The sequence below is a fragment of the Myodes glareolus genome, chromosome 4, assembly GCF_982192425.1.
Source record: "Myodes glareolus chromosome 4, mMyoGla1.1, whole genome shotgun sequence".
Lineage (NCBI taxonomy): Eukaryota > Metazoa > Chordata > Mammalia > Rodentia > Cricetidae > Myodes > Myodes glareolus.
In genome coordinates, this window is record NC_142029.1 from 13,814,766 (window position 1) to 13,838,139 (window position 23,374).

Consider the following 23,374-nt stretch of genomic DNA (forward strand, 5'->3'; position numbering starts at 1 on the left):
TCCAAAAAAGGGGTGGGCAGTACCTGAGGAGCGACACCAAAGACTGTCCTCTTACATGCCTGTGCACACATATATGCACATCCCATCCATACACATGCACATATCTCCACATCCATGTACATACATGCACACCCCATTCATACACATGCACATATGTCCACGCCCATGTACACATGTGCACACCCCATTTATACACATACACATCAAATAAAGTGCTTTTAGTTTTTGTTTTTGTTTGTTTTAAGATAGGGTCTGATTCTGTAGTTTAGGCTGATCTAGAACTCACTATGTAGCCCAGGTTGGCCTTGACAGTTCTTTTCTTCAGTTTCATGAGTGCTGAGTTATCAGCATTAGCCACATCCTCAGCTCAAAAAGTTTTTTTGATATATAGAACTCACTCTGTAGACCAGGCTGGCCTCGAACTCACTAAGATCCACCTATCTCTGCCTCACAAGTACTAGGATTAAACCCTCCTGAGTGCTGGGATTAAAGATACTTTTCATTTAAGCATTTAAAATACATTCATTTATTATTGTAGAAGGGGCAAGAACATGTCTCAGAGTACATGGTCAGAGGATGACATGTGGAAATCATTTCTCCATTCTACCTTATTGAGTACTGGAATAGAATTCAAGATGTCAGATTTGACAGCAGATGCCTTTACTCATTATTTCATGAATCTTTTGCTTTTCTCTCTTGATATAACCTCACTATGGAGACCGAGCTGAGTTCAAACTCAGGATCAATATTTATAGTGCTTTGTGACACCAAAGCAAAATTTGCCTTGGATCCAAATATAATGATCAAAAACATTTCATACTAAGAAGTAATCTTGCCCACTCTTTGTGAACTTGTGATGGACTTGTTGTCCTTCATTGTCAACTTGACTAGATTTGGAATCACTCAGGACATACACCTCTGGGTGTGCTTCTGAGGGAATTTCCAACAAGGTTTACCTGAGGAGGGAAGCCCCACTCTCACTGTGAGTGGTGTTGTGTCCTAGGCTGGGATTTGGACTGAATGAAAAGGGGGAAAGGAGCATTAACTCTTTGCTTTTTAATTGTAGATGTAGTGTGGTGTTTTGAGAGAGAAATGTCCCCATAGCCTCCAGCATTTAAACACTTGCTTCTTAGTGGTAGTGTTTGGGAGATTTAGGAGGTGTGGTCTTGCCAGAGGCAGTGTGTCACTGGGGTGGGCTTTGAGAGTTGACAGACTTGAGTCACTCTCAATTCACTCTCTGTGCTTGCTGCTTGTGATTCAAGATGTGAGCTCTCAGCCTCCTGCTGCCATGTCTTCATGCTGCCATCGTTGACTGTAAGCCCAAATAAACTTCCTTCTGTACGTAGTCTTGGTTATGGTATTTTATCACAGCAATAGAAAATCAACTACAGAAAACAAAACCGAAAGGGGGTGTTGAGTAACTAATACACAGTGTGGTCAGCGACTCCAGGCTTCCACTGACATGCCTCCACCATGAGGGACTGTATCGCTCAGACCATGAGACACAATAACTTTCCCTTGTTTCTGGCCGATATTTTGCCACAACAATGCAAAAGTAATTAACTTAGGTAGTCTGCTGACTCAGCTGTTAAGAGCTGAGTTATAAACCAGGAATGGTGGTGCACACCTGTAATTCTAGCACTTGGGAGGTGGAGGCAGGAGGATAAGAAATTTTTACTCCATAGCCAATTTGAGAGGCTAGCCTGAGCTATGTGAGACCCTTTCTTAAAAAACAAACCAAAAATTGAAACACAAATTGTTTTAGCTCAGCTCTAAAGGTCGCTTTTAAAGAATTGCCTTTTGGGATGGGGAGCTGGCTCAGCGGATAAAATACCTGCTGTGCAAGCATGAGGACTTAAATTTGGATCCACAGAACCCACATAAAACCAGTAACTCCAGTGATAAGGGATGGAGTTAGATGGACCCTGGCCATCTATTGTAACTGAAATAACAGCTTCATGTTCACTAAGACCTTATCTTGGGGGCTGGAGAGATGACTCAGGAGTTAAGAACTCTTGTTGCAGTTGTAGAAGACTTGGATTTGGTTCCCAGCACCCACATAGTGACTCACAACCATCTGTAATTCTAGTTCCATGGGATCCAACATTCTCTTCTGACATCTTTGGGCACCGGGCATGCACACAATACACAGGCATGCATGCAGACAAAATACTCATACACACATAAAATAAAAATAAAGAGTTCCAGACCAGCCAGGGCTACATAGTGAGACTCTGTCTCGATGATGATGATGATATAATACTAATATTTTTTTTAAAGACCCTGTCTTTAAAAAACAATGCAAAAGCAACCAAGGAAAGACATCCTAGCTTTAACCTTTGGCCTCCACTTATACCAGCATGGGCAAGTGCACCTGGATATACCTCTACACACATACATATACTGTACACACAGATTAATTAATTTAACATGGTCTCACTCTGTAGTCCTAATCTAGCCTAGAACTCACTATAGATCAAGCTGGCCTTGAACTCACAGTGATCCATCTGCCTCTGCTCCCTACTACTCCATGTTAAAGGTTAAAGGCTTTCCCCACCTCACCCACCTGGTAAAACACTGACTTCAAAGAGATGGCATATTTAAATGATGCGTGCTGTGAGCTTATTCTTTGTGACCAATTTATACAATCTAAGTGTCTTGTTACCATGGCAGAGCTATCTAGTGATCACCAAAGTGTGCCATGGTAGCAAGTCTTCCATGTAGCAGTGCACTGGAACATTCATCTCCAGATTTGTATCTCTTTCTTTCCGTTTGTCCTGTGCCTCCTCCTACTCATTATGTCTGAGTGAACCCTGTCGCCCTTCTCCGCAAGTGCTGTATCGCTGAGCCACCCCCCCAGTGCCAGCCTCTTGCCCTTCTCCCCTCCTGTAGTTTCTTTGCTCAGGGATGACAAATCACCCATCTAATCGTACCCAGTTAAAACTCGGGAATTGGCTGTAGCTTATGTTCGTTCATTATTCCTTGACGCCTTTGTTTGGTTTGGTTTTTCAAGACAGGGTTTCTCTGTGTAGCTTTGGCCATCCTGGAACTCACTCTGGTCTTGAACTCAGAGATTCTCCTGCCTCTGCCTCCATAGTGCCGAGGTTTAAGTAAGGTATGCGCCATCACTGCTCAGCATGTTTTAAGATTCATTTTTATTTGTGCGTTTGTGTATACACATGTGTATGTAGGTACCTGTGGGAGCCAGTATGATCCGCGGAGCTGGGATTATAGGCATTTGTGAGCCACTGGATGTAGGAACTGAATTCCTGTCTCTAAGAACAGCAAACACTCTTCACAATGGAGCGATTTTCCCATCCCCTCTTTCTTGTTTCTTCAGACGGGATTTCACTGTGTCTCAGGTTACCACTATTAGAGGTAGATACCACCAACCACAGATTTAGCCTCTCTCTTTTATATGTATTTGCGGTACTTTTTTCTTTACAATAATAGTTATGTGGCTATTTATAGTTTTGTGAATATTTATAGTCCATGGAAGCAGGGTTTGAAACTGAATTGTTTTTTACCAACATATTTATATAATAGGTGTTCATAGTTTGTAGAGGTCTGAAGTCTATTTTTTACTAACATATCTATGTAAACAGTGTTTGTAGTGTGTAGAGGTCGGAGGTCTATTTTTTGGGAGTTGGTTCTCTCCTTCTTCCTTGATTTGAAGCAAGCGTTTCTCTTGTGTCTGCTATAGCACTGTGTGTTCCATGCTCACTGCCCACTAACTTCTAGGGAATTCTCCTGTCCAGGCCACCCATCTCCCTGTGGCAGTGCCAGGATTACAGATGCTTATGTTATACCTCTGGGTTTTACATGGGTTCTGGGTGTTGAACTTAGGCCATCAGTCTTAAACAGCACGTGCTTGATAAACATTTGCTCTGTCATCTTGCTGGCCTTCCCAGAGAATTCTTGTAGAATTAAGAAATGATCGTTGTGTATCCAACAGATTGACATGTATGCATACACGCGCTCGTGTGAGGGCGCACACACACTCATGTTCAACTCTGATCCTGTTCTGCTTTCCGGGTGGCTTTGCATTTTACTCAGCAGATTCCACGTTCACGGAGGGTCTTTGTGAATGTGAACTTGTGCTCACAGTAGGACAGCAAGCAGTGCAGCAAGAGACTGCTCTGGACGTCCCATCGTGATGAGTACCTGAAGAAATTAAAGCCGAGTGCGGAGCCTGAGAATGCTGCCTTTGTCCGAGAGGCCAGAGCAGCCTCTCTGGATAGAGATCTACAACTGGGAGTAATTCATCACAGAGCAGAGAGCTGTATGTAGTAGAAGGACAAATAAACACGGGCAAAGGCAGGCACATGTTCGTTATTTTGTGGACCCCACAGGGAGCCGGCATGATAAGAATAGAATAACCAAAAAGAAAGAGGAAGTCCATGAAGTCAGCCAAGGCTCTTCTCTTCCCACTCGGCCTAATTCTTTGCTTAAAACTATGACTCTTTAAATACCTTTTGAGTGGCTAGAGATGTAGCTTAGGGTAGAGCATGTATCCAGCATGCCTCAGGTCCTAGCTTCAATCCCAGCACCTTTACAAATAAATGAATGAAGCCAAGCAGTAATTATTCACTAATCTGGAAGCCAGGGCAGAGTGTTAGGGTAAACCTGTAGCATAAAAGGTAGAATTTGTCTTCCCCAGTTCCTGAGGAGAACACAGAATTTATTTATTTATTTATTTATTTATTCAGTTGTTTTTTTGAGACAAAGTTTCTCTGTCCTGGAACTCATTCTGTAGAGTAGGCTGGCCTTAAATTCACAGAGGTCCGCCTTCTCTGCCTCCCGAGTGCTGGTGTGTGCCGCCACCTTCCCGGCATGAGCAGAGAATTGTAACAGCACACTTTCCTTCCTTTCGTTCAGGGAGATGGCGGTAATAACCAGAGCAAGAACAGCTAATTCTTGAAGGCAATAGTTTATGTTTTTAATTTACTTCATTTCATTCATGTGTGTGTATGGTTGTATTTGTGCGTGTCCCTGTGTGTGTGTGCATACACACGGAGGCCAGAAATCAGCAGTGAGCATCTTTCTCTCTTGCTCTGCACTCACCCTCACTGAACCTGGAGCTGGCGGCTGGGTGGGCTCCAGGGGTCCTCCGGTCCTGCCTCCCCAGGGTTGAAATTCCAGACATGTGCCACTTCACCCTGGTTTTTCTGTGGTTCTGGGGATCTGAACTCAGGTCCTTGTGCTGTGCCACAAGCTCTTCACCCCTGAGTTATCCCCATACTCCCAGGAAAGTCGTCTCTCCTGCACGCTTGTCAGGGGAGCAGGGGTGGAGCAGAACTCTGCAGCAGTTAGTGCTTCCAAGGTACCTCTGCCTTATTTTAGGTAAATCCTGCCTTGTTGCTGTTGTTGTTTTGTTTACTTTTTAGACTAACTTGTAAGTTTCCACACTGGGAAGAGGTAGTGGGAAATGCAGAAGGAGCAGGTGGTGGCTAGTGTTGAGGAGGGTTTAGGAGTGGACTGCTGATAGAAGTGACTGACTACTCTAAGCAGCTCACAGAAATCCTCCTCTGCCCCTGCTGACTCCAGCAGGCCGAAGGCGCTTATGGACTTGTGTTGCTGGCAGGCAGCCCCAGCCAAGGCTTCTAGAGCTGCCAGCTGTGTTTTCAGTCCTCGGAGGCTTTCCACTCTCCCCGCTTGCTCCTCTCCCCTAGTGGCCCACAGTCTCCCTCAGTAATTGGCTGTCTGTGTTCTGTGCTTCCTGCTCTGAAATTTCCAGACACTTCTGTTGGGCAGGGTCTTGTCCACGCCTCAGGGCCCCTTTCATCTTTTCTCCAGGAGAAAGAAGGCGCTGAGCAGTGCTTTGTGTGTTTCCATCTGAAGCAAGCTCTCAAACTGTCTGTGCCACAGATGACCTTGAACTCAGGATCCTGCCACCATCTCTCAGGTGTTGTGTGTGCAGCCACTGGGGCCCTAGAGCACTCTGCGTTTGTGTTTCCTGTTCTCTTGTGGTCACAGGTTCACACGCCCCTCTCCCTGCCAGCCGTGTGCTTCTGTTTGGAAATGACCCATGTTTTCCTTTTCCTTTTGCCCTGTCCTAACATACTGGGTGGTTAGTCAAGCTGGTGTAGCTAATCACTTCCTCTTCTAGTGTCCCTTCAATAGAAGGCAACTTTCGACTGTTATTAGACCAATAGCATGAGCATTGCTTAGAAGCCTGTTTGAAATGCAGAATTTTCAGACCAGCTCAAGCCTCCTGAACTGGATCTAGTGATGCTCTCGTGCTGTGCTGTGCACAGGAAGCCCTGGCACTCTGCTCCTGCTGTCTTTTTTTTTTTTTGTTGTTGTTGTTTTTTTGAGACAGGGTTTCTCTGTAGCTTCAGAGCTTGTCCTGAAACTAGCTCTTGTAGACCAGGCTGGCCTTGAACTCACAGAGATCCACCTGCCTCTGCCTCCCAAGTGCTGAGACTAAAGGTGTGCACCACCACCATCCTGCTTGCTCCTGCTCTCTTAACTGCAGGTGTGTAGGTGTGTTTGCTTTTCTCCTCTAAAGGGTGAGCTCTGCAAGCATCTGAACCTCCCTTACCTCCTGTCTTTCTTTGAATGTTTGCCATGCTCAGAAGTCTTTGCTGGATTACCCCAGAGGGCTGAGGTGTTCTGTTTGTGATGCACCTTCAGTCAGCATACTATCCAAGTACACTCGCTTGTGCGTGGCGCTTGGTTAGCTGTGCAAGGGTCAGTGTGCACCGAGTGAGGCCACCTTAAAGTGATAAATTCATGACTGGGGAGATGTAACCAGCAGCCTGGAGGAAGCACAAGGGTGGCACTTACAATATGGCCGTTTGTGGTGTGTAATTGGTACAGTGAAGGATCAATAGACCTTAGATAAGATGTGAAGAGGTGTTCTGGGCTGAGGGAGAGAGAGGCTGTGCAAAGGCCTAGACATGGAAGTAACATCAGGTTTTAGTGGAGCAAGGTGCAAGGTGAGAGGGACACAGAGTGGGAACTTGAATTCTCATGATGGGGACTCAGAGCTGGTAAAAAATAGCTTCTGATCACGTGATCTTTGTCTGGTCAGATGTAATGATTCCTAAGGATTCTGCCCTCCCCTCCCTCCCTCTCCTGTCATCCTATCCTGTTCATTATGGGTGGTGAGATCTCATGGGAGGCTTTAGAAGGGCTGGGGCTATGCGTAAATGTTTTAACCTGTTCTTTATGTGGGAGTATAGTCCCACATGTCATTGTCAACTGGCCAACCACTTTCTCCCTGCCTTCCCGAGTTTCTACACAGTGGGGTCCATAAATAGAAAGACTAAAACTTCATCAATAGTTTAGAATGTTCCTGCTTTCCTTTTTATTTTTCAAAACAGAGTTTCTCTGTGTTGCTCTGGCTATCTTGGAACTCGGTCTATAGTCCAGACTGACCTCAAACTCAAAGGTCCACCTGCTGGGATTAAAGGTGTGTGCCTCCCTGACCCTGCCCACTTTGGTGGAATGTACTTTGAAACACTGCTAAAACCTCAGGCTGAATCTAGTGTATTTGAAAACACTTGCCATCAGTTTCCCAGCCCCGTGGGTGTCTGAGGACTGGTCTCATTTCTCCTTGTGGTGAGCTGGGCATTGTTCCTCTGTCAGTGTTCTGGGCTGATGAACAGATCACCAGCATTGAAGAGAAAGGACCGTCCCTCCTTCTTTGACAGTTTCTTACCTCCTAGCCTGTAAGAAGCCCCTCTGAACAAAGTAGCTAGTGTAGCTCGTTTATTTCCTCGGGACTGAGTGCATTGTAGCCTTGCAGTCAAGCTGCCCCAGCCTGACCCTTGCCGTGCCAGCTGGTTCCAGATGACGATGGAGAGTGGCACCTTCTAAACTGTGCCACCTTTGCCCCCCACTTGAGTGAGATCCCACCATTCTGGAGTCAGAGTGGGGCAGTTAGAAAGATGATTTATGGACAGTTCTATTGCCTGGCTCAGATGTAGGGCCTTTTTATGAAACAAGCTTTAGGATTCATTAGGTACACTTATATATGAACCGCACGTTGTGGGCTAGATACAACCCTTCCTATGAGGGAAGAACATGGAGCCAGGTGGAGGTGGAGGGATATTCGTAAGGGATAAGACAGCGTGTGCTGGAGGCTCGTACCTCTGCCACGCAAAGCACTGACTGCCTAGAGATCATGGTGGCCTCAGAGCATTTGAACTGAATCTAAAGCTGCAGAATAATTCACTAGGGAGAAAACTGTGAGGTAAAGATCCAGGCGGAGGAGACAGAGACATTTTGGGGAATTTCCAGCAGCTTAGAGAAGAGTTATGGAAGTGGTAGAATTGAGTAAAGCAGATAGGGTAGGTGAGGTTTATGCCCCAGATGATGGGAATTGATATGAGCAGACACAGTTGTACATTGAGTGTATACATCCAGAAACTTCTAGATTGTCTCATTGGCTCAGAGGGTGAGAAGCCTGGTTGCCCGAGTCTGATCACTGGGATCCCTTGGTGGAGATGATCCCCGGGAGCTGGGGTTGCAGGTGGTTGTGAGCCACCTAACATGGGTGCTGGAAACCAAGCTTCCCTTAACCACTTGGCCGTCTCTCCAGATGCCCTTCTTTTTGTTTCATTGTTGCTCAGGTTGGTCTTTACCTGTTGGGCCCAGGTAATTCTCCCGCCTCATCCTCACGTGTATGTCTGGAACTACAGGTGGTCCCCCGTCACAGCCAGCTCTGTTTATTCTTCATCTTTCACTGAACAGCGTTGTGAGTGGAGTCATAGCAGGTGTGGCACTTCAAGGATAGCTTTCTTCACAAGGCACAATGCCTTAGAAGTTCGCCCAAGTTGACTGTGCTGACAGATTTTCTTTCTTCATATTTCTGAGTAGCATACAATAATTTGTTTAATCATTTATTTACTTAAAGATGTTTTCATTTTTGACTATTCCAAATAAAGCCGTGGGCCTTATATAAAAGATTATGCATGAGTATAGTTTCCTCTCTTTCTCACTTCTCTTTCTATACATGTCCAAGAGCACAATAGCTGTATTATATGGTAACTGTGTAGAAGAAATTGCCAACTTCTTTTCCAAAGTGACTGTACTTAGCTGAGCATTGATGTGTGTTGATGAGCACTTTGTATAGTCAGTAGACTATAGTGCCCAGTTGTTTGGCCGTACACCACTGCTGTGAAAATACTTTTAGCGTAATTACCGTTTTAACCAATAGACTACATACAACGGCTGACCTTTCAATAGTGTAGGTGACCTCTCATCAGATCAGTTTAAAGTTTCGTTTTTTAGATTTTTTTTTTAACTCATCAGTGCAGGACTCAGAGAGGCTGCAAGAGATCTTCAGATCCCTAGAAACTGGAATACAGACAGTTGTGAATTCACCTAATGTGCATATTGGGAACCAAAATCAGGTCCTTTGTAAGAGCAGTACATGCTCTTAACCACTGAACCACCTCTCCAACTTCCATTTTGAAGTTTTAAAAGCAAAACTTTAGGCTTCCCCAAGAAACTGCTGCTTCAAGATTGCAAGAGGGCTGGAGAGGTAGCTCAGTTGTGGAGACTGCCTTCTTAATGTGCGCAAATCCATAGGTTCAATTCCCAGTACAACACAAGAAGAAGAAAAAAAGTAGACTTCATGTTCCTGGGTTCAGTCCTCAGCATTGCAGGGATAGGGGCAGAAATTACAAGATAGAAATGGGTCTGAATGTCTTACCTGCTTGCCCGCCCCCCAAATTCAGACTCAAGAAAAAGAAACACTGGAATAGGGCGAGAGAGGTGGCTCAGAGTTTGAACGTGTACTGTTCTTGCAGAATGCCCAGTTCAGTTCCCGCATCCTCATGAGGTGGCTTACATACACCTGTAACTCCAGCTCCAAGAAAACATGATGCCTCTAGCCTCTGTGGGCATCTGTATTTATGTGCATGTTCACACACACACACACACACACACAGAGAGAGAGAGAGAGAGAGAGATTTAAAAAAAACTGTAGGGGCCTGGAGAGTTAACTGGCTTGGCAGTTAAGAACACTGGCTGCTCTTCCAGAGGTCCTGCCAGCAACCTCATGGTGGCTCACAACCATCTATAATGAAATCTGGTGTCCTCTTCTGGCATGCAGGTATACATGCAGAACACTCATACATAAAGTATAATTAAAAATTTTTTGAAGTTTTTTTTTTTTAAAAAGAATGTAATATTGAACTAAGTATGGTGACTTATGCCTATAATCCTAGCACTTGGGAGACTGAGTCAGGAGAATTACTGTGAGCTGAAGGAATCCTGAGCTACTTGGTGAGTTGTAGGGCCAGCTAGGGCTATAGCAGGACCCTGTCTCAAAGGCAAAGGCATGGTGGTAAAACCTATAATCCTAGCACTTGGGAGACCGAAACAGAAAACTCAGAAGTCCCTGGTTGGCCTTAGGGACTTAGGGACTTGACAGCAAGTTCAAGGTCAACTGGGGCAGGCTGTTTAACAAAAGGGCGCCCGTCCCAGTATAAAGGCCTTCATTTCAGGCTCCGCTTATTTGCATCTACAGAGAAGCAGGCATTTTGTGTAGAATCAGTGTTGAATTCTACAGGCTACAGATCGTTTTTTGCTGATTTAGCTAAGAGAGCCCATGAACACCAGCAGGAAATCAGGAGTGATTAGATTAGGGATATTTGTTTGTTTTTAGTGGCGCACATACAGATTTACTAAGAGAAAGTGAGGAAAACGACAGCTTGGAAAGGTCCTAGGGGAGGAATTCCCAGGGTGTGTGGGGGATCTTAAATAAGAATCACCACTTCCTCCTTTCTAGAGGATGTGTTCACTTCCTTCTTGGGACTTTAGAGCAAATGCTTTCTGTAGAAGGGCAGATAGTAACTATTTTTGGCTTTGTAGGCCATTGGTCACTCACAGCTACTGAACTTTGCCCGTGTGCAGGGTGCCTGCTTAGTGTGTGTGAGACCACAGTACACAGCACACAGCACACACAGTACCACACAGGAAATGAAACAAAGTATGAGCATAGTATGGGCAATGTGTGATGCTGAAATTTGAGTGTCTTTCCACTTTGGCGTCCAGTGTACGAGGAAACAACTGGCAGAGCAGCTTAGGGAGGCTGGGTTTATTCTGTTCAGTTTCAGTTTAGGGAGGCTGGGTTTATTCCATTCACGGTTTCAGGCCCTCATGGTAGGGAGAGTGTGGCAGAGCAAAGCTGCTCACCTCAGGGTACACAGGAAGCAGAAAATGGAGGAAGAAGGGGCAGCCAAGACACCCCTAGGAACACACTCCTGCACACACCTCTTCCAGTTAGGCCTCATCTCAACTTGTAGAACCTCCTCAGAGAGCACCATCAGCTTGAGATCAAGCCTTCAGCACGTGAGTCATGGGCGATGCTTCCTGACCAGACCTTAGCGTCTGGAAATGTTAGTCTTCTTTTAGCTTTTACACCTCGCCATGTAAAAGTGTAAAAACTGTTCTTTGTTCATAGGCCATACACTGGAACAGGAGGTGGGGCAGCTTCTCCATGAAAGTCATAAAATAATGCCCATAAAATATCCTTTTAATTTATCTATCAAGGATTGTTGTGCATTGTTTTAACTTAACTAATTGAACTGAATTCTCACAACCCCTGAGAGGTACTGTTTTCCCTATTTTACAAATGGATAATTAAGGCACACAGATGTAGTTAGATGGGACCTTAATTTGAACCTGATTGTTTGCTTCCAGAGTGTGTATTTGTTTGTTTATTCTTTTTCCAGATAGGGCCTTAACTATGTATCTGGCTGGGCTGGGACTTGGTATATAGACCAAGCCAGCCTTAAACCTGGCAATTCACCTGTCTCTACCTCAAGTTGTGTCATCATGTCCAACTATTCTTATCTACCACGATATGCTGTTTTCCCTAAAAGATCTTATATTTACCGTCTTTCTAGCCTGCATGAAATTTTGAAGTTTAATCTGCCTGCATGGCTTCTCATTTATGTGTTTGTTCATTCATGTATGTGTGTATTTGGTAATGGGGATTGAGCCTAGAACCGCCAGCCAGTTCCCAAATAGCCACATGGATACTTATTAATTATGAAAGCTTGGCCAATAGTTTAGGCTTGCTTCTAACTAGCTCTTATAACTTAAATTAACCCATTTCTGTTAATTTACTTTTGCCTCATGGCTTTATCACCTTTGCTCTGTACTGCCCATGCTGCGTCCTCTCAAGTCTGGCATCTTCCTGTGTCTCTGCCCTTCTTCTCCTTCACAATATTCTTTCTGTTCTAAAAATCGTGCCTAGCTATTGATCATTTAGCTTTTTATTAAACCAAACAGTGAAATATGTATACACAGTGTAAAGAAATATTTCACAGCATTTCTCCCTTTTGTCTAAATAAAAAGGAAAGGTTTTAACTATAACACAATAAAACTATAAACAATAAGAACAATTATCAGGTAAGAATTACATTTACAATGTCTAGTTCATTTGTATTTGGCATATTTGGAGAAAATGCTCCATTATTTATTCTATCTTGATGAGTACAAAGCTCTGTACCTAATTTACCTTCCATCATAACTAAGAAAAACTACAACTGTTACTCCCTATTCTTCAACCCCATTAAAGATCCAAGAAGGATAAAATAGTACTTGAATAAACATAAAATGCAGAGCAAGCAACTTTCAAAACTAGGAAATGACAGAGACATCTAGCTGCCTGGGTAGTCACCCCAAGGCTCCTCTGCAACATTGGAGCATCCTTCTTCAGCCTACAGGCCTAGAATATCTGGCAGACTTTTCTGTGAGGCAGGAATTTTGAAGGACTGTCCTACCCTGTCTGGACAAATTTTGGCAGTCACTGTTCTTTGTGTCCTGCTGGTCCAGTTTGGACAGCATACTGTAACCAGTCAAGACAAAGGCAGTTTCTTGTCCAAATAGCTAGCTTTGCCACAAAGAAAGTAAACTCCATATGGGGGTACCCATCATCCTTTTTTGAAGTAAATTGGTGCTACCAGAAGCAGAAATATCTGTCACAAAAAGCCTTATGTTATTAAACATCTTAAATGCCATATTCTGTAGGTCTCTGAATCATTTGAAGATCACCTATCTAACTAGCAAGGTCATATATATATATATATATATATATATATATATATATATGTTTGACCTTGAAAACATACCTAATATGACTACAAGTTTGATTTCTATAGAAGACTAGCTCCTAACCTGAATTTTTTAATTATCTTAAACAGTTTGTAATAATAGCTTTCAAGAACTAGAACTTTATGTTACATTTTTAAATGAGCTGCACAGGTACAATACCTTAAACAAGATTACAAACATATATACAAAATAACAAAATAACATAAATTTGTATCAATATACAAAAAATCCATAACAGTGTAAAATATTTGAGATGAAGAGTTGTCTTTTTATCCTATTTTCCTACATTCCCACTAACAATCATCCTTGATTTATGGAATGACTAAAAACCACCCACCCCACCTCTTGGGAATGTGGGCATTATGTTCTCCAGACTGCTTCCTGTTGTCTGGGGATGATGGTCAAGTCCGAAGAATACTAACTATAACATTTGTTGTTCAGTCTCTATGTACTGGGAAAGTGCAAGGCTTATCTGAAGTCCTGGCTGGAGTAGTCTGTGAGGCTGGACCACCTCAGCCAGCGGCCTTGAAGTTGTTCTGAATGCAGAACTCTGAGGAAACTGCAACAGAGGCGTCTGAGAGACCGGATCACTTGATTTTTATTGGTGTCTGGTTCTCTTGCTCAGAAAACACAAGCTTTCAAAGATAATACACACATGTGCATTTACACAAGTCATTATACACAAGCGCATTATACACAAGCCTGCCAAGATGACTTTTTGTTTTATGTTTGAGCAGGTAAAAGGCATCTGTTAACTTTATAAGTTTGTTTGGACTCTATAACCAGACCTCTATCCATGCTATATGGAAGAATGACATGTGATAATAAGTCATGAGGATTCTGTAACCAACATGATTTACCATGTGTCATCCATTCTCAGAGCTGTTCCCATGTCAAGGGATTAACATATATGTCACCTGTCTTGTAGTTTTTCTAGGCTTATTTCTTTATGTCTGTAGCCAAGATTTTCAGGGGGTCTCTGCCAATCAAATCTGGTCTCTATTAATTTTGAAGGAATCCAGAGCCTTTTACTTCCTGTGGAGACAAAAGCATAACCTCTCTCCCAAAGCAATACATTTTATGAATTCCATTTTAAAGTTAAGACATCCTTAAAGTATCTAGGCTGGTTTAATTCAGCAGTCCTTTTACAATCCCATGCCTCTCAGCAACTGCCATTCATTCATCAGCATTCAAAAACTACAAAGTCTACAAAGCACCATATAGGATCCAGACTCCCTATGTATTTTCTATCCTAATGTAGCTTATTCTTTTTATATTAGTTTACTCTTTCTTTAAAGACTTTACTTAATTATTTTTAAACTATTTATTTTTCCCTATGACTGTCTGTACCCATTTTCTTCTCTTTCTTAAGCACCTATGAACACTACAACCCGTTTAAAGTTTTTTTTTCTTAAATTTGGACCTGTTTTATTGTGCATCTCCAGTGTTCTCTGACCATGTGAGCCAAACTTTAAACTGCTAAGCAGCAACTACGCCCTCCGCTGGCATTTGACTCATCCCTTCCTCAGGTCTGTGAGGTAAGCCTGTGGGCCTGGCCGAGGGCTGCCCCAGCTCTAGGAAGTTGGTGCCTGCACTGTGGCAGGTGTTTTTACTTAGCTCTCTGTTTCTCCTTGGTGTGCCAGCTGTTCAAGTGCTCTGCTATACAACAACGCCTCGTAAAAGAGATCCATCCATTTTTGTTGTTGTTTGTTTTTAGCTTTCTCAGGCCCCGTGTGGAAATTCAGGCCCCACACTGGACACCATATGTAGTTGGGATTTTCTTTGGGCTGCCAACCAGCTCCCAGATAAAGACATGGAAACTTATTATTTAGGGGTGCTCAGCCGTAGCTTAGGCTTGTCCTGCTAGGTCTTTTAACTTAATTTAACCTATTTCTATTCATCCACATTTTCTCTTGGGGTTTTATGCCTTGCTTCCTTTATGTCTGACTGGCTAGCCAGACCCTAACATCTCCCTGGCATCTTCTTCTCTCATTCTGTCTCCCTTTGGACTCTGTCAGGCCTAGATTCTTCCTCTTATTCTCCCGGACCAGAAATCCTACCAATACCTCTTCTTTTGCTATTGGCAACTTTTTTTTATTAGACCAATCAGGTGTCTTAGGCAGGCAAGGTAAACAAATGCAACATATCTTTACATGGTTATACTAATATTCCACAACATAAACAAATATATCTTTAAATTTTTTTTATGTGCATTGGTGTTTTGCCTGTATGTATGCCTGTGTGAGGGTGCTGGATCCCCTGGAACTGGAGCTATAGACAGTTGTGAGTTGCCAGGTGGGTGCTGGGAATTGAACACAGATCCTCTGGAAGAGCAGCCAGTGCTCTTAACTTCTGAGCCATCTTTCTAGCCCCCTTACTGTGTGTGTGTGTGTGTGTGTGTGTGTGTGTGTGTGTGTGTGTGTGTGTGGTGTATGTGAGGATGCAGGTGTCCATGGAGGTCATTAGAGGGCACTGAATCCTTCTGACACTGGAGTTACAGATAGTTATGAGCTGTCTGATGTGGATGCTGAGAACCAGTCTCTGGTCTTATGCAAGAGCAGTAAGCATTCTTAACCACTAAGCCATCTCTCCAGCCCCTGCAACACATCTTTACATAGTTAAATTAAATATTCCACAACACCTCATTGAAATGTGGTGGTTGCATTCTTCCACCATAACTGAATATATTATTTTAAATATTCGAAGATCTCTATAATAAGCCTTGTTTGTCCTGCCTGGGATGCTGACATTGTCACTGCCATAAACAGAGGAGTGAACTGGAAGGGGCAGATTGGGCTCTATTATTTGTGTTCTCAATATTTACCTTTGTATTTTCTTTGACCCACAGATCGGGGACCACAAGTTCAGTGCTCACCGGATTGTCTTAGCAGCCTCCATCCCGTACTTCCATGCTATGTTTACTAATGATATGATGGAGTGCAAGCAGGATGAGATTGTAATGCAAGGAATGGACCCAAGGTATTAAACCCCCTGCCATTGTGCTTCCCGGGGCCAGTTCCCTCCTGAGCTCTGGACCACATGAAGGTCTGCAACAGTATGCAATAGGATGACTCCATACCCGCTCAGTAACTAACAGATGGATGAACGCCTCAGCCAGCGACCTTAGGGAGGGCTAAATGAAAGGAGGTTTGCTTGCTTGCCAGGGCAAAAGGTGAGAGTGTGTTTAGAGTGTTGGGACACAGTGAGATAAGGCAGGATTGAAGGTTAAGAGATGAGAGAGATAGAGAGGCCAACACTCTCTGACTGGAATTTCATTCTTCATGAGAAAGGACAGTCAAAAAAAAAAGTTAGAAATTTCTTTCTAAAATTTACCCACAAACAACAATAATTTTTAAAAAATTATAATGACAGTAGAATAATAGTTATGGTGCCTGCTAATAAAGGCAATAAATTAGAACATGCTTTAGTGTTATCATATAGCAATCACCCAAAAGAGAAAGCATGAAACCCATGTAGCAGAATGAGAAAGGGCTTAATAAATCATTTGATGAGCTGTCCAATCTTATGTGAATGGACAATTACTTAGTTCTTGTTTTTTGTTTGTTTGTCTGTTTTGATGTGGGGTGTCACTATGTAAAGCAGACTGACCTGCCTCAGACTCCTAAGTGCTGGGGTTAAAGATGTGTACACCACACCTGGCTGGATGAATCTGAAATAGTTATTCCATTTAAATATATTCTCAGAATGGATTTTGCTTCTTTCCGATGTAGTACTGTAGACTAGGCTGGATTTTGAACTTGGGATCCTCCTGCCGTAAACTCACAAGTGCTAGAATTATAGGCATGTGCTCCACACTCAAATCAGCTACATGGATTTTTTAAAAGATTTTTTATTTGTATATGTGTGTGACTGTTTAAGTATATGCACTTGTATGTGAGTGCAGGAGAGTGTGCCTGGAATAGGCACCTGTGAGGCCGGAAGAGGGAATCAGGTTCCTATGAGCCGGAACTGCAGGCGTCTGTGGGACACTGACCTGCTCTGTGGGTGCCATGATTGCACAGTAAGCTCTCTTAGCCCGTCACCCCTCCAGCCTCTAAAGGAGCCTTTGCACAGGGCTCATCTGTTCTTCAGGCAGTGTCTTAGTCACCATGACCATGGCAGCTCTTATAAAGGGAAACATTTAACTGGGGTTTATTAGTTTCAGAGGTTTAGTCCATTATTATCATGACCACAAGCAGGGCAGCACGTAGGCAGACATGGTCCTGGAGAAGGAGCTGAGAGTTCTATATCCAGATCTGCAGACAGCAGGAAGAGAGAGAGAGACACTGGTGGTACTGGCTTGGTTTTTTAAAACCCCAAAGCCCACCACCAGTAACACAGTTCCTCCAACAGGGATACACCTCCTAATCCCTCTCAAATAGTACTATTCCCTGAAGACCAAGCATTCAAATATATGAACCTATGAGGCCATTTTACCACCACAGGTGGTCATGAGAGTCCAGTTAGGACCAAGTGACCTGTGGCCAACCTCATCTCTGAAGAACTTCTTGTGCTTTTTGTCTTCCTTCCAGTGCCCTGGAGGCTCTCATCAACTTTGCTTACAATGGCAACCTTGCTATAGACCAGCAAAATGTGCAGTCGCTGCTGATGGGGGCAAGCTTCCTGCAGCTGCAGAGCATCAAAGACGCTTGCTGCACGTTCCTCCGAGAAAGGTGAGCAAAGCCGATGCTGGGGATCGTGCTCAGTCGGGCACCCTCTGCCACGCTGCTGAGTCAATAGTGTGTCTGGAGTTTTTTGAACAGTGAACTGGGTACGTTACTCTGTAGAGATGGCATTTCTTGGGATCAGTGTTGTGCAGGGACCATCTCTTAGGGCATTTCTATAGCCCTGCCTCTTGTGGCATGGCATAGACCCTTTTTGACCATCCTTCTCCAATCTGCCTGACCAGCTGTTAATTTAGTTCATTTCTTCCTCTTTTGTTTTCCTTAAATTTAAATTTAATTTTTTTTGATTTTTTTTTATATGAGGTCTGTATTTACATCTTTTTGTTTGTTTGTTTGGTTGGTTGGTTGGTTGGTTTTTCGAGACAGGGTTTCTCTGTGGCTTTGGAGCCTGTCCTGGAACTAGCTCTTGTAGCCCAGACTGGCCTCAAACTCACAGAGGTCCACCTGCCTCTTCCTCCCGAGTGCTGGGATTAAAGGTGTGTGCCACCACCGCCCGGCTTGTCTTTTGTTTTTCTAGACAGGGTTTCTTTGTGTAGACTTGGCTGTCCTGGAACTTGCTCTGTAGGTCAAGCTAGCCTCAAACTTACAGAACTATGCCTGCTCTTGCTTCCCAAGTGCTGGGATTAAAGGCGTGTGCCACCTCTGCCCAGCTTATTCACATCATTCCCATCCCCACTGCAACTCCTCCTGTACCCCCCCAACTCCCTCTTAAATTATGACTTTTTTCTTTTATTATTTGTGTGTGTGTTTAAATACAGTCTGCTGAGTTCATTTAGTGTTGCTCATAATCTAGCTAATTTCTCACCAAACTAACTTATTAATTTATTTGGAACTCCTGAACTGTTTCATAGCCATCTTCAGTTTGTTTAGATCTTAACCCTCTGTGAGTTTCTTGACCTTTTTATACTGCAGCTCACTGAGAGCTCACCTATATTTCTGTCCCCTTCTGTCTCCTGGCAACAGTCATGCGTTCTTTTAGAGTCATGGCCATGGACTGTGCTCCCACTATTTCCGCCCCTTGGCAAAGGATTTCTGGGTTTTTCTATGACCTTTAACTGATCAGATAAGCCTCTTCCTTCCCCTTAGGGGACAGCACTGTCATAAACTAAAGGTCATTTAATCTCCAGAGATTTGGAGATGAGAATTAGTGCTGGAGCGTATACAGGCAGAGAAAACCCAGAAGAGTGCCTGGGTATATGTTGTTCTTACTAGTCCACGGTTCATGTTCACCCCTTCCACCTCAGCTCTGGCCTCAAGGACATCATCCTCTCCGAGCTGACCTCCCCTCCCCTATCCCCACTCTACCAATCCTACTGAGAGACTGCGACCCCTGCAGGCTGACCTCATCCTACTTTTGTGGTGCCTGTAGACACCACTGAACACTATCATGTGCATACCCACACATCATCATGGTAGGATGCCTCAGATGTTGAGGTGCAGTCAGTGGCTGTGTTCGGTGCTGCAGATGGAAACCTTGTAGTTAGTGGCAGTGTGGCTCCAGAGCCAGGCTTGTCCCTGCCCTGGCAAAGGGTGCACACCAGGACGGACAGACGGAGACACACACACACACACACACACACACACACACACACACACGAGGAGGGAGGACACTTGATTGATTTCTTTGTTCTCACAGAATCTGAAAAATGACTTTCAGATGGAGTGGGTTCTTTCAGTCACCGTTCTTAGGCCTGCATCATGGGAGGACAGCTCCACCTAGGGGCTCTTGAGGTCATCACTCAAATTCACAGTAACCACCATGGAGCTGCTGGACCTGGTGGCACACACCTTTAATCCCAGCACTCAGGAGGCAAAGGCAGGCACAGCCTGGTCTACATATCGAGTTCAGGCCAGGCCTGCACAGTGAGACCCTATTTCAAACAAGCAACAACAAAGATGCCAAACAATTATTTTCTTTTCTTCTTGAGTTAGGTCTCACCATGTGACCCAGGTTGGCCTTAAACTCATGGCAGTCCCCTGCCTCCACCTCCCATGTGCTGGGATTATAGGTGTGTTCCACCTCACCTGGGCCAAAGCAGATCAGTGCAGTTTTCATTTGTTGTAGTCACCTCTGAGGAACAAGTCCCTAAGCTTAAAACCTGATGATTGGTTCGAGTCTGTTTTCAGTGTTTTCATTCATTCCTGCAGGACTCGTTCTGAGACCCAGGCCCCTTCATCATTACTGCCTTCCTCCCTGGCAATAAGCCCCAGAGGCTTGACCTACTTTCTGTTTTCTCTCCAGTAATTACTGTTTCTGTTTCTTTGGCCTGGCTGTAGAATGTGTGAGGTTTTCAGCTCTCTTCTTCTATGTACATTTGAGAACAAACATGTGGGCTTCATTGTTTGAAGGTTTGGTTGCCAGGGCCGTAGGGAAAACCATTTGGGCATGAGAGCACAGAGAAGCTGCAATGGTAGCGTAGTTCTGAGCTTGCCTGGCCTCTTGGCTCTTCTACCTGCTGCCTCCCCCAACCCAGAGGTTGCAGTTGATTTTCTTTTCTGGTCTTGTGGCCCTTTTCCCAGCCCGCGAATATATGAGCCTCCTGATTTTGTTTTGTTTTGGTTTTTTTGTTTTTGTTTTGGTTTGGTTTGAGTTTTTGTTTTGTTGTTGTAGGTTTGTTTTTTTGATTGTTCAAGACATGGTTTCTTTTTGTAGCCCTGATCATCCTTGACCAGGCTGGCCTCGAACTCAGAGATTTGCCTACCTCTGCTTCCAGAGTGCAGGGATTAAAAACATGTGCCCAACCGCCTGGCAGGCCTCCTGGGTTTTAGATGAACACTGGAGTGAGTTCTGCAGCCCTTCTCTCAGAACTAGACCATTTTAGTGTGGTTTTTCTCCTTGAGGTACTGGGACGTCAAACCCAAGGCCTTTTATGTGGTAAGTGCTCTACTACTACGTTGTTTTGATAAGTTGTTCTATTTACCCATAAAGACTTGGGAGTCAGATGTTGGGGTGAAAACCTGTTAGCTCAGAGAGACTGGGAAGCAACCAACTTACCTTCCTTTTTGGTTAGAGACCTAACAAGAGAGCATCTCTCCACCTGTCCCAAGTCAAAAAAACACCTGAGACTCTAAAGTCCCTCTCTGCTTCTTCCTGTGTGTTTCTCTATCTGTTTTCCATGGTCTCCCATATTCTCTATGACTAATTCTTCTCAATTAGTCTCTGGCTCCACCCTCTGGTCCAAAGTTAATTTTATTAACACTCTTGGGGTTTCACAGTGTGATGACATCTCCCCCAACACCGCTGAGCCTCATTGTCAGTCTTCAGCTAGACTGAGGACGCATCAGAGAAAGAGCTCAGTGACTGTCCTTCCTATCCCTGGTCTCTGTCTTCAGTGGTGTGCTATACCAACGCAGTGTCCTCACTGACAGAATTGAGCGGTCAGTGAAAAAGATGGCTGTGGGTGGAGCGTCTGTTCCGCTTTGGCTTTCCTTCCCTTCCCATCTTCACACCCACCCCACCCCACCCTGCCCCAAACGAGCCCCTTTCCTGTGTGGCCACTGTCTCTTCCATTTCTGCCTGCAACCTCACAGGTTATTACCCTTCCACATTCTGTCATGTCAGGTGTAAGTAGCACAGTTCCTGTAGGAAGGCATGACTGTGTCCATATTAAATCAAGCTGAGGAGAGAGTGGAAAGGAATGCCAGCAGGGACGCAGCTCATCCTTTCCCTGTCTGTAGCTCTGTGCAGCTCCCAGTGTGTGCTGTTGGGTTTTTGAGGCCTGAATAAAGCACCTGCTGCAGGATGGGCCAGGTCTATCCTCATCACCGTACATTATAAAGCTCTAAACATCTCACTGAACCACTGGTGTGCTCTAGAAAAAGCAGTGAGCAACAACATATCCCGAGTCCTGACAACACACCCCGAGCCCTGATGGCACATCCCGAGCCCTGAACACACACCCCAGCCCTGACGACACATCCTGAGTCCTGACGACACATCCCGGGCCCTGACGACACATCCCAGGCCCTGTTGACACATCCTAGACCCTGACGACACATCCCGGGTCCTGAAGACACACCCCAGCCCTGACAACATACCCCAGCCCTGTTCTCACTGCTCTCACCGTCTTTTCTGTGCTGCTCCATGTGGTGATTTTGTTTCCTTGGCCTTGGAAAACTCACTGAGGAGCCAGATGTGATCACCTCTGCCTGTCATCAGAGTGCTCAAAAGGCTGAAACAAGGGGATGGCCTCAAGTTGGAGGCCACTTGGACTACATAGTGAATTCCATGGCGGCCAAGACTCTAGAGAGATATAGGAAAATAAAGTTTGAAAAATTTGGTCCCCCAGTGTCTGCTGCTGACACTGAGACTTCAGACCCAGCTGAGTTTGTTCAAGAGTAAGAAAAACAACTAGAAACTAAAGCAGTGGCAGCTCCAGACCAGGCACTGGGCAGTACATTTGCCTACATCTGATTTGTTTGGTGTGTGTGTGTGTACAGATGTAAGTCATATGTGTGGGGACCCTCAGAGGTCAGCATGTAAGCCATGTATGCGGGTACCCTCAAAGGTCAGAGAAAAGCATTGGATCCCCTGAAACTTGAGTTACATGGTTGTAAGGTGCCTGTTCGGGTACTGTGAACCAAACGTGGCTTCTCTAAAAGAGCAGCAAATCCTCTTAACTACTCACCCTTCTCTCTAGCCCCCATTCTTGTTCTTCGTTAACTTTTTTCCATTGTTTAGGATTTTATTTATTCTTGATAGGTAGCAGCTTGTTATATATAGAGATGGTCATAATTCTGATTTATGTAATTACCTAAAACGATTACAAATTAACTGTAGAACAGTGTAGTAATGATAACAACGGACACTGACACACTGAATTCAGTAGCAATTTTTGTTTACCAATAAAACTATGGAAGGAAAGCCCCAGCATTTGTACTAGGTTGCTCCCATAAACCTTAGTGCTACCAGTGTGTGTGTGTGTGTGTGTGTGTGTGTGTGTGTGTGTGTATGGATACTTTTGGAAAGGACCCCAGGAATTTACATGTTATCTTTGCACAAGGACTGTGCAAATCTCTGCACTCCAGTTTTATTTATACGGGCTGCTGAAGCAAACACTGTTTTTACATTTTTATTGTGTGTGTGTGTGTGTGTTTACGTGTTTACATAGGTACACACATGCTATGGTGTACATGTGGAGATCAGAGTACAGCTTATGGGAGTTGGTTCTCTCCTCCCATCATGTGGGTCCTAGGGATTGAATTGAGGTTGTTATCAGACATGGAAACAGGCTCCTTTATCTGCTGAGCTATCTCACTGGCCTGAAACACTGTTTTTTAAAGTTTTATCTTTTTTGTGTGTGTTTGCTGTTGTTACTTAGTATTTTGAGTGGGACGTACATACCACAGCAAATGAACAGAAGTTAGAGAACAGCTTTCAGGATGGGATGAACCTCGTGTCACCCCATTAAGGCAGGGTCTCTTATTTCTGCTACTGTGGTGAGAACTCCAGGCTAGCTGGCTCATGGCACTCAGATTTCTTGTCTCCCCCTCCAGTCTCACTGTGATATCCAATGGATACGTACAACTTTTTTGTGGGTCCTGGGGGTCAACCTCAGGTCACCAGGCTTGAACAACTAGTGCTCTTTTCCATTGAGCTAGCGCCCTGGACA

The 23,374-nt window shown here is 44.3% G+C and overlaps 1 protein-coding gene across 2 annotated transcripts in view; it reads left to right on the forward strand.

Annotated features, from left to right (window-relative positions):
• Klhl18 (kelch like family member 18) overlaps window positions 1-23,374 on the forward strand; it is a 54,949-nt gene that overhangs the window by 7,879 nt on the left and 23,696 nt on the right. For both annotated transcript variants that reach the window (XM_048423746.3, XM_048423747.3), the window contains exons 2-3: window positions 15,926-16,056; window positions 17,610-17,750. In XM_048423746.3, the coding sequence (XP_048279703.3) occupies window positions 15,926-16,056; window positions 17,610-17,750 (272 nt within the window). The remainder of the gene's footprint in view (window positions 1-15,925; window positions 16,057-17,609; window positions 17,751-23,374) is intronic.